Raw genomic sequence first — 15,273 nt, forward strand, 5'->3', positions numbered from 1 at the left:
CAGCTAAGGTCACTCTCTGTGTGGAGTTTGTACATTCTCCCCGTGTCTGCGTGGGTTTCGCCCAGGTGCTCCAATTTCCTTCCACAGTCCAAAGATGTGCGGGTTAGGTGGATTGGCCCCTAGTATTAGGGGGATTCGCAGGGTAAATAGGGCCTAGAGTTGGTTGGTGCAGGCTCAGTGGGCCGAATGGCCTCTTTCTGCGCTGTAGGGATTCTCTTGTGACAACATTCAAGTATTTCATATATGGCCTTCTTTAGGAAACTGGTGGAAATATGTGCAATGTAACTGTTAAAAGTTATCACATTCCATGGACGAAATTCATACGGAATCCATCATTTCTGTGTTAAGTAAATTAGTGAAAAACATTTTAAAGTTTATTTATTAGTGTCACAAGTAGCTTACATTAACACTGCAGTGAAGTTACTGTGGAAATCCTCAAGTTGCCACACTCCTGTTTGGGTACACTGAGGAAGAATTTAGCATGGCCAGTGCACCTAACCAGCACGTCTTTCAGACTGTGGGAAGAAACCAGAGCACCCAGAAGAAACCCATGCAGACACTGGGAGAATGTGCAGACTCTGCTCAGACAGCGACCCAAGCCGGGAATCAAACCCGGTTCCCTGGCGCTGTGAGGCAGCAGTGCTAACCACTCTGCCATCACAGCTACTTAAATGCTTATGCAGGGATTCAGTAGAGGTGTAATCAGAATTGGATGCCAAGAAAGATTAGGAGACATTAAGAAGGGTGTCCAAAAATGTGGCCAATGTGATGTCTTTTAAGGAAGTTCTTGAAGGAAGAGAGGGAGGCAAAGTGGTTTAGTGAAAGGTTTCAGAGTGTGGGGTCTAGGCAGTTAGACACGATCTTCAATAATGGGTTAAGACAGAAGAGGAAGCATAACAATCCCTATTACCCTTATTGCTGAATGTCTCATATTTAAATCCCTGAGCTTTGGTCTCCCCATTAGTGAGAAAATCTCCGCATCTTCAAATCCAACTCGGACTAAATCTTACAGACCTCAATCAGGTCATCCCACTTCTTTCTGAGCCTCTGGCACAATGAGTTTGACTTGGTTCCAAATGTATTATTGAGCCATTTGAGTTGGGGGTGGGTGGGGGGAGGTCACGGGATTATTTCTGAGTCCCCTCCTTCACTGAGCGTGTTAGGAGGAAATTACTCATGTTTCTAATCTGACCTCGGTTGTCATGGACTGCAGCCCATTTTGATATCCTGATCTTACAGTCACAGATGATCGGTTAAATCGTGTTGTGTGTCTGGTTATTGAAGCCGTGTACGTTCTAGCTGCCTCTTTGTAATCAGTTTATTGGAGGCCATTGAATTGTTCGGTGTCTCTGTTGGAGCCCACGTGGACTTGGCACATGTTCCTTAATCTGCTGTTTCCTGGCAGAACCTTAATGTCCCATTCATTGGCCAATTAGATCACAAGATAGGAAATTCATTGCCTTAGCGCGGAGCCGGTCATATGCTAATGATCAATCTAGAAATTAAACATCGGAATTCTTAAAGTTAAAGTTTATTTATTAGTCACAAGTAGGCTTACATTAACACTGCATTGAAGTTACTGAGAAACTCCTCTAGTTGCCACACTCGGCGCCTGTTCAGGTCAACGCACCGAATCAGCACATCTTTCAGACTGTGGGAGGAAACCGGAGCACCTGGAGGAAACCCATGCTGACACGGGGAGAACATGCAGATTATACATAGACGGTGACCCAAACCGGGAGTTGAACCTGGGTTCCTGGCACTGTGAGGCAACAGTGCTAACCACTGTGCCACCATGCCACCTTTTTACAATGTAGTAGATTTATGCCTTTTCTTGTCAGACATTTTTTGCACTCCAGTAATGCTAGGGAGTAGTGAACATGCTGTTTTTGGACCCTCATTGCCAGCCTCAAGTCCTTCCAGGTCAGGTTAATTGCAGAGGAAATCTCTCCATAATGACAGGCCTCAACCATAACCTAAAGGAGCTTTCCCAGTACCTGTTTTGCCTAGAAACTTATAAATTATAAAATTCTCACAGGGTTTGACAGGGTAGATTCAGAAAGAATGTTCCCGATAGTGGGGGGTGTCCAGAACTAGGGATATGGTTTGAGGATAAGTCCTTTTAGGACTGAAATGAGAAGAAATTTCTTCACCCAGAGAGTGGTGAATCTGTGGAATTCACTACCACAGAAAGTAGTTGAGGCCAAAACGTTGTCTGATTTCAAGAAGAAATTAGATATAGCTCTTGGGGATCAAGGGATAGGGGGAAATGGGGGATCAGGATATTGAATTCGATGATCAGCCATGATCAAAATGAATGGCAGAGCAGGCTCGTATGGCCAAGTGGCCTAATACTGCTTGTAGTTTCGATGTTGCTATGAGATATCTCCATTTCCTGTACCAGCCACACTTTGGCCCTCTGTATTCACTTGTCAAGTTAGTCCCACGCTAAGGGACAGTTTGTAGGGTGCGTCCATTCCATATTGAATCAGGAATGCTCCAACCTCGATCCGAGCGGTCTTCACCAACAATGCAAGATAGGCAAAATTTAACCTGCGGCATATCACACGCCATGACCACATCTCTTTCTCATTGAAATGACGGTAAAAGTAACTTGGGTATGACATAGGAGAGGTGATCGGTTCACTATCAATGCAAACTGGAGGAACAGCATCTCATCTTCCAGCTAGAAACATTACAGCCTTCCAGTCTCATCATCGAATTCAACAATTTCAGATGATTAGCTTGACCCCTTTGTTTTCATTTTACTTAATTTTTCTACCCCCGCCCCCCCCCGCTCTTTCCCCCTATTTTATCTCCCATTTCTTACCTTTTCTCCCCCTTTGCTTGCCCTTTCTCCCTTTTTTCTAAATTTTACCTCTCTCCCAACCACTCCCCCCTCCCTTCCCCCCCACATTTTCACCTGTCACGGTTTACCAGTTGCTTTGCCGTTTGGTCATTCACACCTTCTATTCTCTCTATGGGCTGCCATTAGCAGCCTTTCCCCATGTTTTTGTGGCTATGATTCATCTTTCATTCCCTCAGTTTGCAGTATAAATATCTCCCCCTTTCTACACCTTTTAGCTTTGACAAAGGGTCATCTGGACTCGAACCGTCAGCTCTTTTCTCTCCTTACAGATGCTGCCAGACCTGCTGAGATTTTCCAGCTTTTTCTCTTGGTATCAAGTCACTATCGTTGATTGATGACACTACTGAAAATCAATTTCATTGCTGGATATTTTCAGTCAGCATAAAGAGACAATCTTTATATTATTGATTTGAACTGGATTAAAACACTGGAGGCGAATTGTATGTTTTTCTTTTGTGATTGAGTGAAGTGTGTAGCCAGTCAGAATCACTGTGAAGTAGACCGGGAGCAACCATCTGAGGCCAGAATTGAACCCGGGTCCCCGGCGCTATGAGGCAGCAGTGCTAAACACTGTGCCACCCCAAACATGAACAAGCTAACAAGATCAGGCATTGCACCCCATCTTGGGCTTGATTCAACGCTTGATCTTAGCCACGAGGCCTTTGAAAGAAACTGTTCCCATTGGTGAAAGGATTGAGAAAGGATGATACAGGTTAAGGTAAGTGGCAAACACAAAGCAATGGGGACACGCAGTGAGTGGTTTGGATCTGGAATGCGCTGCCTGAGAGTGTAGTGGGTGCAGGTCAATCGAGACTTTCAAAATAGAACTGAATCGTTATCTGAAAATTAAAATAATCACAGGGCTATAAGGGAAAGGCAGGGGACTGGCACTGGGTACATTGACCCTTCACAGGGCCAGCATAGACATGATGAGTCAAATGGCCTCCTCCATGTTGTAACAGTAGGAAGCCTCACAACACCAGGTTAAAGTCCAACTGATTTATTTGGAATCACGAGCTTTTGGAGCACTGCTCCTTCATCAGGTGAGTGGAGAGGTAGGTTTCACAAACACGGCATATATAGACAAAGGCACAATTGCAAGATAATGGTTGGAATGCAAAATCATCTCCACATGTTATTACTGTTCTGTGATCTTCTGATTAATTTATTAAAACCCAGTATCTGTTCAGTTTCAGCTGGCAGTTACACTCCCCAGAGCCCTGATCTCTACACTGGAAGTTCAGCGTGCCAAAGCTATGGCTCTTTTGGTAAGACCAGCTATTGAATAATGTATTAATGTGAAATATTTTAGGGCATGACTTTGGAGGCTGTGCTCCCACTGCAGTATCTCACTTTAATGTCATTGTGATGAGGCGAGATGGGGGCTGAAGGTACATGCCCAATTTGAAATGCATTGTTTTCCAATTACCACAGTCGGTGATTTCTGTCCCTGATTTTCTAATCCATGCTCCAAGTTTGAGAATAGATCTTTGGAGGCTGCTGTATGGGAGTCAGAAGGCATGCATCTTTCTGTATCTCTATCTGGCGATGTTAATAGGCTGAGACTCTAGCACCCGTGTAAGCATGTTTTGTGCCAACTGATTCTGAAGAGAAATTTACGTCTGTGGGGAATATTGCTTAAATTGGAACTATAGAGACAACTAGCTGTTAAGAATTATACTTTGTCATGTGGGTCAATCAGAGCACATCCGGAGTGAATGGTGGTTCTAATGCCAAAATCAAACAAAAATTGAATCTAAGTTAACTCATAATATATGTTGGAATTTCTGATCTGATCCCTAACGCTTGCACTGTGTGATTCATTGGCAAGGCCACCAATTCTTGCCCTTCCTAGATGCCCCAAGAAGTTAGTGATTGCCTCTGTCCTTGAGACATATTCCCAGCAGTGGGGTTGCTACAGCTCTGGCTTTTAAGGCCCATTCAGACTAAGTGTGGAACTGGAGGCCAGACAGGATAATGAAGTCACATTTCCTTGCCTGAAGGTCATTAGTGAACCAGTCAGCTGCTTACCACCTCTTCACTCCCAAACTGAATTAAATCTCTCCAAATGACGTGACGTGATTTGGAATCAATTTCTCCAGATTATTAGTCCAGGCCTCTGGATTGCTATGACTCTATAACATCTGCAGAATAGATTTATAAAATCTGAGTCTCATCCTAAATGCTGCCAATTTCTAATGAGCAACTTCGAATATTCTGCCGAAATCATGTGGTGCAGTATTATTTTGAGGAGATTTGAGTGGATTGTTTTTGTCTACTACCACTGCCCTTGTCACCAGAAGATGCAACAATCTATTTGAATTTTTCTCTGTCATACAGAAGGTAAGAATAGATAGATAGGACTTTCTCCCTAACGGCACTGTGGGTATACCCACACCACATGGGCAGAGGTTCAAGACAGTAACTCACTACTGTTTCATCGGAAGGAAGTCTTCAAATGCAGACAATAAAAATATAACAAAACTTACTCCAACTTATAAATCAAAGGAAGGGTTGAATAAAGAAACTTCATTACTCCAAACTTGGGACCTCGTCCTGGGCCAATCCAAGTTCCCCATAGTTCCCAACAGATTCTTATTTATAGTGAGTCAGCTGACCATCACATCGTTCTGTAATTGGTTCCATGGCTTACTGGGTCAGCTGACTCTTACAGCTTTTTACCATTGGTCACATTACATCCAATACAAAGTTGTCACCAGTTACATTCTAACAACTACCACCTTCTCAAGGCCAATTCGGGCTGGACATTAAAAACACTGACCTAACCACTGACAGCCACATCCCTGGTAGAATAAAAAATATATACTAATGCTTCTATCCTGGTATCTTCTCACTGGGACTCGGGACAAGAGTAAAGGGATATTTACTAAGGGTAATCACATGAGGAGCAATGAACAGACAAATATTTTGATGGGATTAGCAGAAGAAGGTGGAGAAGGGCTCATGTCAGTCAGCATGGTTCTGCTGGGCCGAATGGCCTGCTTCAGTGTTGTCAATATAATTCTAACTGATTTTATCTTCATTGATTATTGCAGAGAATGGCTCCATTCTTGGATCTGAGGCAATCACGGACAGCATGGAGTCGGATTCTACCTATGGTTACATGGGTAAGCTGTCAACTCAGATTGTTCATCGTAACGTCTCCGTACACGACCCAGTTCAGCTGATACAGAGTTTGGCTCAGATCGTTTCACTGAGCATTCTAAATCAGTTCAATCATCATCCATTTTGGTTGCCAACTCTCCAAGCACTCTTCAAGGATAGAAGATGAATTAATATTTTGAGCACTAAGGGGATCCAGGAAAATAGGAAATGTGGAGTTGATGCCAAAGATCAGCAATGATTTTTATTGAATAGTGGAATGGGTGTGAGGGGCTGATTCCCGTTTCTCTCAAGTTCTTGCAAGCAAAACTTCGATTTGATTTGATTTGATTTATTATTGTCACATGTATTAATATTACAGTGATAAGTATTGTTTCTTTTGCACTATACAGACAAAACATACCGTTCATAGAGAAGGAAACGAGAGAGTGCAGAATGTAGCATTACAGTCATAGCTAGGGTGTAGAGAAAGATCAACTGAATGCAAGATAGGTCCATTCAAAAGTCTGATGGCAGTGGGGAAGAAGGAAAATCACGGCTTTATGTATTTTTCCCTATTCTTCGAACACTTTGGATAATTATTTCTGGGTATGTTCATAAGTTCATAAGATATAGGAGCAGAATAGGCCATTCAGCCCATCGAGTCCACTCCACCATTCGGTTATAGTTGATATGCTCCTCATCCCCATTTTCCTGCCTTCCCCCCATAACCTTTCAACCCATTACCAATTAAAAACCTCTCTAACTCCTCCTTAAATTTACTCACTGTCCCAGCATCCACCGCACTTTGGAGTTGCAAATTCCACAGATTCACAACCCTTTGGGAGAAGTAGTTTCTCCTCAACTCTGTTTTAAATTTGCTGCCCCTTATCCCAAACCATGACCTCTCATCCTAGAATGTCCCACAAGAGGAAGCATCTGCTCCACGTCTACTTTATCCATACCTTTTATCATCTTGGATATCTCAATTTGATCTCCCCTCTTCTAAATTCCAGAGAGTATCGGCCTAAACTAGTGAATCTCTCTTCTAGGTACTGCCATTAATGTCTTAATGCATTTACTTTCTATTTATTTTGAAGCCATTTTGACTTTTACAGGATTGTGTTTTGACTCATAAACTCTCTCTCTGCACCCCCTCAAAGTTGCCAACCTAAATAACGCAGCAGAGATTTAGTGAAGGTGATGGTTAATAACAAAATTCTGCTTCACCTGATCTCGGCAGGGCCTGAACAGAGAAATCTGAAGTTATGGATCTACTGAAATTTGACGTTGATCTCCCCTCATTCTTCTGAATTCCAGAGAGTATAGGCCTAAACTGTTCAATCTGTCTTCGTCCGACAAATGGAAATGGGGGAAATGAGTAGATTGTCTGGGCAGGTTTAAATATTCCAAAAATACATCCAGTCAGGGTCAGCAGGCTGGGATGACTACTTGTTGATAGGTCAGGTCATTGTAGAGTTGATCAATAAAAGGCCCCATCACATCATCTGCAGAGTGGACCCAGGCTTGATCCAACGCTGTTATAATTTATTTATCATTATTTTGAAGGATGTGTTTTTATCACAAGGTTCTTCACAATTTGAATCGAAAACAGTCAGTGGAAGCTGTTTTGTCTGTACCCATGACTGTTGGATCACACTAGGGAGAAGTTCCTTTTCTCACTGTAGTAATGGTTCCAATGTAATGCAGACAAGCACTCACCTCCCCTGTGTAGTTTTACAGAGCAGCTAAATCCAGCAAGAAACTACAAAGGGTCATGAACGAAGCCCAGTCCATCGCACAAACCAGCTTCCCATCCATTGACTCTACCTACACTTCCCGCTGTCTCTGAAAAGTAGCCAGCGTAGTGAAGAACCCCATTTACCCAGCTCATACACTCTCCCATCTTCTCCCACCTTCCCACTGGAAGTCTGAGGTCAGTTACCAACTGACTCAAGAACAGCTTCTTCCCTGCTGCCATCAGACTTTTGAATGGACCGACCTTATGTTAAACAGATCTTTCTCTACACCCCAGCTATGGCTGTAACACCGCATTCTGCGCCCTCTCCTTCCCTTCTCAATGAATGGTATGCTTTGTCTGTATAGCGTGCAAGAAACAATACTTCTCACTGTATGTTAACACATGTGACAATAATAAATCAAATCAAATGTGGAGACTGACCTAGAGCAGGAGAGGGGGGAGGAAGGGGAGGGGGGATATATCTCATGAGATTTCAAAATACGAATCAAGGAACAAGACAGAGAGGAAGAGGAGGTAAGAAATGGGTCTGAAAGCCACACTTAGGCGATTGGACTAATGTAGTCGGAGTTAGTGGCATTTATAGAAAGATGATGCTAAAACCACCTGAGTCACAGGTAAGGTTATTAATTTATCAGCTTGCAAGGATGTGTCAAAAACATTTCAGTAACCAAAATCTTTCCCCTCACCCAACCCCTCACCAAGTCACTCTCTTTATAACCCACTGTTTAACATTCCATCCAATTACTTTTCACTCAATAGGGCAAGACCAGTTCAAAGGACAGAACTTCCGTATTCGTCTGCGAGGTTTCGATATTGGTAGTGTCTTTTAAAAAGAGAATAAAAAATTTTAACCGCGAACAGAATCACAAGAGAATCACTGCACGCTGAAGATCTGATCGACACGTCCCAAATGTTTTTAATCGTTACTGGCCATTGTCATGTTGTGAAACATAGACTCAGCAGTTTCACGTGGGGAATCAGCTGTTGCGTTTGGGAGTTATCTATTCACTTTAAAGTTATACCAGACTGGGGTGTTAGTTAAAAATACACTTTGTCTCCAGCTGGAGATAAAGATTACAATAGTGTTGAGTTAGCTGGGCTTTTAATCCCAGGACTAGGCCAGGGCTTGATTGTTAGCCCATCTACTTCTCCGGAAAGTGTGCTTGTGCGTTAACACCATGTAAGGGCTAAAGTTCTCTTGAAGAGGAATTGCTGGGTGATGTTCAGTGTCTGCTTGTGGATGTTGGTAAGTGTCCACTACCTGTTCGTGGGACCCTATCCAGTGAACACCAGGAGAGGAATTTATGTGAGGGAGATGGGGGCAGGAAGAGGTAGTGATGGGAGGGGAAGAAGCTAAAGTAAGCATCATATGAACGTGTGTGTATGTGTGTGTGTGTGTGTGTGTGTATAGCACGGTGGCACAGTGGTTAGTACTGCTGCCTCACAGCGACAGGGACCCAGGTGCAATTCTGACCTCGGGTCACTGTCTGTGTGGAGTTCGCACATTCTCCCCGTGTCTGCGTGGGTTTCCTCCAGGTGCTCTGGTTTCCTCCCACAGTACAAAGATGTGCAGGTTGGGTGGATTGGCCATGCTAAATTGAACCTAGTATCAGGGGGATTAACAGGGTAATGTGTGGGGTTATGGGAATCGGGCCTGGGTGGGATTGTGGTCGGTACAAATTTGATTCGCCAAATGAGCTCCTTCAGTACTGTAGGATTTTATGAATGGGAGCATGAGGAACCAGCTGGTGTGGGGTTGTGCTGATGTATGTAAAGTTGAAGCTGCTAAGTCTATGTACCAAATACTGATAGTTGTGATTTCAAAGTGTCATATCATGAAAAGACACCAGAATGTAAATCCAGCAGACGCTCTGTGTAATGTTCTCATTAGGAGTGGGCTAAATTGATAAGGGTTCATTTCTAGAGAACATGCATTTACAGGTTATGTTGAAAACTTCAAGGTGTATGAAGAGATTTCACAAAATCGTTGGCTGTAGTGAAGGAGTCAAATCCCAGGGCACAAGGTTGCCTCACAGCGCCAGGGACCCAGGTTCGATTCCCAACTTGTGTCACTGTTTCTGTGGAGACAGTGTCTGCGTGGGTTTCCTCTCAGTGCTCCGGTTTCCTCCTGCACTTCAAAGGTTAGGTGGATTGACCATGCTAAATGCACAAAGCTATGGATATAATGCGGGATGGATGGGCCTGGGTACGATGCTCTTTTGGAGAATCAGTGCAGACTCAATGGGCTGAATAGCCTCCCTCTGCACTGGAGGGATTCTATGGTGCAATGGTAAAAGAAGTCAGTGGGAATACTAGGCATGGTTGTCACAATGCAGAGTGTATGAAGGACCACGAGGTAGGCCTTCAAGACTTAACAATGGGAGCTCTTTATTGAAGGAGTGTACTGTTCCACAGTCCATCCTGAACTGACTCCCTGAGCTCCACCCCCAGGGTCACATGACCCACACTCTTAAAGGTGCAGCACACACCCCAATCTACATGTATCACATTTTCCCCATTGGGTATTCATGGGAAAGAACATTATTGTGGATGTTTAGAGCAGATTTTACCTGAGGGTTGGGTTCTGGAGAGGGAAGCAGTTGAGAAAGATGATGAAATGAGAAGAACACGTGTAGGATTATCCACCCAAAGAGGACACACCTTCATTTTGTTAGCCAAGACAACTCGTATCATTTTAATGACATTTTCCCCCCCCCTCCCGATTAGTTCAAACTCAAGTATGCATTAACTCTCTTCTGATCTAAACAGCTGCTTGGAAGCTGGGGCTTTAGGACAATGGGGTGAATTTTCCCACCAAGGGAATCGTAGCGGGTGGGGGGCAGCAGACTATGCAAAGGTCTGTTAACCTCGGGCAGGATTTTCTGGCTTTGGGGCGAGAGTGGCTGGAAAGTCCCACCCAGTGTGTCTACATTCTGACAACCCTTATGAAGAACTTGGGTAGTTGGATCTGATTTATCCAAAAGACTTGTTGGAATAAATGGGTTCATCTTATTTTCAAAAACCTGTATTTCAAAGATTGTATATTAGTGGTTACAGTCTACCTGAGAATATTACAGTGAGGGTCTGCTGTTTTATCAAGGATCTCCTCAACTGGATTCTTAAATTTACCTCAAATCAAGTGTTGATGCCATTTCATGCATGCCTTATATCTGTCATGATCTAATTCACAGACATTGGAGAATGTTATGTAGCTTTCTCAACACTGATCTGGAGATAGTAATCAAGTGACTGAATTGGGCTAATCTCAGCCCTGAGATAACCATGAGGCGCACGTGTTACAGACCAAGCTTGCAGTTCATGCGTTTGATCGTAACACAGAATTAAAATGTGATCTTATTGTCAACTGTTAGCCAAGAGAAAATATTAAAGTGCGTCGATTCATGGCATTTCTGAATCAGCAATTCAGCGATCGATTTGAGTGAGAAGCTCGGTGGAGTTTAGGTGGCATCTTATTAGCAGATATCAAACCAAGTTCATTTTGTTAACCCATTTAATTAACAACTGCATAAAAATAGAATGTAAAGAAATGGCTCATTGACCAGTGCTGATTTAGAGCAAGTTAATCCCGGAACAGCATTGGATTTTAGCTGTTATAAAAATGAAAAATTAAGAAAAACACATGAATATTCATGCATTACATGCTTACAGCATTGAGCTCATGAATGTTAATGATTTATACAGACTCAACATATTCCTAAATATTGGGGGAGGCAACAGCCTCGTGGTATTAACGCTAGATTATTAATCCAGAAACTCAGGTGATACTCTGGGGCCCCGGGTTCGAATCCTGCCACGGCAGATGGTGGATTTAATCTGGAATTAAGAATCTACTGATGACCATAAAATCATTTCCAATTGTCAGAAAAATGCACAAATGTCCTTTAAAGAAGGAAATCTGCCACTCTTAACCTGGTCCGGCCTAAACGTGACTCCAGAGCCACAGCAATGTGGTTGACTCTTGATTGCCTCTGGACAAGGGCAACTAGGGATGGGCAATAAATGCTGGCCAACCAGCGACGCCCTTGTCCCATGAAGGATTGAAAAAAATTAATACAGTTGGTGTGTGATTCCATCAGGCACGTGGGGCATCTTTTCAAATCAGGAAAGTCCCATTTAAATCTGAGGTGTGCTCACTGATGTGTGGCAGATAGGGAGTTGCCATTGACCTCAGTTCCCTAGAGGAGGGTAGAGACAGGGCCTTAATCGGCTAGAATTCCAGACCTGATGCTCAAGGAGTTCACATTGGGTGAGGACAAAATCTGCTTTGTGATGCCTTCCAGAGACGAACAGCCTGCCAATGCTCACTGATCGATTATCGGACATGAAGAAATACTTGTTGGCAGTGAGATTTTGGAGATTTGCTAGCATCCCTGGAACATTAGCCTTGACGAGAGGCTGTACTTTTGAAGGGTACTGCCTAACTACACCCTGTGGCTCTGGGCAGTGTTTTTTTTTTGGAGATATTTGTTCTGGTTTCTCCTGTAAGCAGAGTATTTTGTGGCCAAGGCTTGTTGCACACTAACCTTTTGTTAACCTTCCCTACCCCTCCACAGAACGACCGTTAGAAAATGTGATCCGACCTCGTCTTGACTCTCTCAGTTCCATTGAGGAGGATGAATACGACACTCTGGCTGACATTGATTCCGATAAAAATGTAATCAGAACCAAGGTTTGTGTCTTCAAATTCACTCAACTAATTTTCCGAGGTCCCGGATTCGAATCCCACCACAGATGGTGGAATTTGAATTCAATTAAAAAACAAATCTGGAATTGAGAATCTACCGATGACCTTGAAACCATTATTGATTGTCGGAAAAACCCATCCCGTTCACTAATGTCCCTGAGTGAAGGAAATCTGCTGTCCTTATCTGGTCTGGCCTACATGTGAATCAAGAGCCACAGCAACGTGGTTGACTCTCAACTGCCCTGGGGCAACTAGGGATGGGCAATAAATGCTGGCCAGCCAGCGATGTCCATGTCCCACGAATGAATTAAAAAAAACACAGCTTTTTTTTAATTAAGGTACATTCTTGGGAAGTTCTTGGCCATCAGTGGAAAGCCTGGTGTACAATCCCCATCCTGCAAACAGACGTGAATTATCTAGCTATTTCAAAAGACAAATGTTATCTCGTTGGCCTTTGGCTGGTGACAGGTTTCCTGTTCTAAAGACGAGTGAGCCAGCTAGACTTTTAATTAAGCTTTTTAAGTCCGACGATGTGGGCGTTAGGTGGATTGGCCATGCTTAATTTCCCCCTAGTGTCAGGGGGGTCTAGCTAGGGTAAATACATGGGCTTATGAGGATAGGGCCTGGGTGGGATTCAGACTCTGTGGGCCAAATGGTCTCCTTCTGCACTGTAGGATTCTATGATTAATGATACTCCGACACTTATTATTGGCACCAGTTTATTGAAATTTGTTGTTACCATCTCAGGCTGCCACAGTGAGCATTTAAACTAAATCCTACATTGGATTAGAACAAAGAATGAAGAAAATTACAGCACAGGAACAGGCCTTTCAGCCCTCCAAGCCCGCACCGACCATGCTGCCCAACATTACTAAAACCTTCTGCCCTTCCGAGGATCATATCCCTCTATTCCCATCCTATTCATATATTCGTCAAGATGCCCCTTAAAAGTCACTACTGTGTCCGCTTCCAGTATCTGCCCCAGCAACGACTATTAACCCATGTCTCGCATTTCCAACTTCTGGATAATTGGGATTAGAATAGATAGGTGCTGGACAACTGGCACTTGGGCCGAAGGGCCTCTTTCTTTGTTGTAAAGCTTAACAGGTGGGACTTTCCGGCTGCAGTCGCCCCAAAACTGGAAGCACCCCCGAGATCAACAGACCTTTACGTGGTCCACACTCATCACCACCACCACCACCACCACCACAGTCTCCCCCCTCCCAATGATTCCTGTAGCAGGCAGGACAGGAAACTTCCCTCCGTGACTCTATGATTGTGACTAACTTCTTGTAAACCAGGAGGTGGGATGAGGAATCTGCTTCTAATTCTCTGAAAGTTGTCTCATGGCATTTGATTTATATTTTTCAGACTGTGAGGTGACTACATGTCACTCGCCGCTCCCTGGACAACAGCCACAGACACGGAAAGAGCGGCGAACCCTTTCTAAACACCTCTTTCTTTCTGTCCCTGCAGAAGTTTCTCTACGTCTCTGACCTTGCCCGGAAAGACAAGCGAGTTCTCAGCAAAAAATACAAAATCTATTTCTGGTTAGTCGAGTTTCTAACGTAGGGGATTGTTAGAATTTGTTTAGGGTTGTTCATTTTCATTCAGTTTTCACCACCATCCATCCCCACTTCCCCACAGCTCTTCAAGGCTCTGATTCCAGCTGGGAAGCTGGATCACTCGGGACGATTCTCCCAGATCAGAGCAGAGAGCCGGGAGACTCCAGCAGAGGCCGTTTTGCGAACTCCCCACTGGGAGCCATGGCCACTGCAAGTCTCCAGCCACCGGATTTCTGGTGCTGTCAGCTCCATGCCAGATATTGGGGAGGAGCTATAAGCAGATTCAGATGTAAAATTTTTTTATAAAGTTTAAAGTTTATTTATTTGTCAGAAGTAGCTTTACATTAACATTGCAATGAAGTTATTGTGAAAATCTCTTAGTCACCACACTCCTGCACCTGTTTGGGTACACTGAGGGAGAATTTAGCATGCCAGCGCATCTAACCAGCACGTCTTTCACACTATGAAAGGAAACCCATGCAGACATGGGGAGAATGTGCAAACTCCGCACAGACAGTGACCCAATCATACCCGGGTCCCTGGCCTGTGAAGCAGCAGTGCTAACTACTGTGCCACCGTGCCATCCATTTAAAAGATAATTGGGTAAATACTTAAAGGAAAATGTTTGCAGGGCTATGAGGGGGGAAGAAAGGGGGTGAATTAACCAGATAATTCTAGCACAGATACAATGGGCCGAATAGCCTCCTCCTCTGCTGTTTCTGTGTGACATTCTACTGAGGTTTATTTCACAAAGTATCTCCGGGATGTTGCATTCCTGAGTATATTTTAGGAATGGTTGGGGAAGTCTGAGAACAAACGTCTCCTGTTTGTGTAACTTCTGTTGAATTTCTGAAGGTTAAAGAATATTTTGGCTATTTAAGAATGATACAATTTTCTTCATTTATCAGGAATATTGCCACAATCGCTGTTTTCTACGCACTGCCAGTGATTCAGCTGGTCATCACATATCAGACGGTAAGAAGTTGAATTCCACACTTACTGAAACATTTATGTTTGTGGGGATAAGATTCTTGGGTTTGAATAAACTGAAAAAATATATATAATTACGTGTACCTCAAATGTATCATAATCAATGTTACCTGATTATTTGCAGTTTAATTTGTTTCACAAACGTTCTTGTGTAATAAAATCCGTTATTATTCTCTGAAAACATGCACATTTTCAACAGCGGTTAGATGTTGCACTTGAGTCTGAGCGATGCTCAGTGGTTTGTGTGCCAGGCCAGTTTTGGGTATCAGTCCACTACCTT

The 15,273-nt window shown here is 43.6% G+C and overlaps 1 protein-coding gene across 1 annotated transcript in view; it reads left to right on the top strand.

The window, feature by feature from the left end:
* sidt2 (SID1 transmembrane family, member 2) overlaps nt 1-15,273 on the top strand; it is a 99,380-nt gene that overhangs the window by 52,290 nt on the left and 31,817 nt on the right. The window contains exons 11-15 of the mRNA XM_080214841.1: nt 4,060-4,137; nt 5,926-5,997; nt 12,308-12,423; nt 13,915-13,988; nt 14,912-14,978. Of these exons, the coding sequence (XP_080070967.1) occupies nt 4,060-4,137; nt 5,926-5,997; nt 12,308-12,423; nt 13,915-13,988; nt 14,912-14,978 (407 nt within the window). The remainder of the gene's footprint in view (nt 1-4,059; nt 4,138-5,925; nt 5,998-12,307; nt 12,424-13,914; nt 13,989-14,911; nt 14,979-15,273) is intronic.

The sequence above is a fragment of the Carcharhinus amblyrhynchos genome, chromosome 29 (assembly GCF_965287045.1).
Source record: "Carcharhinus amblyrhynchos chromosome 29, sCarAmb.v2.hapA, whole genome shotgun sequence".
NCBI classification, from domain to species: Eukaryota; Metazoa; Chordata; class Chondrichthyes; order Carcharhiniformes; family Carcharhinidae; genus Carcharhinus; species Carcharhinus amblyrhynchos.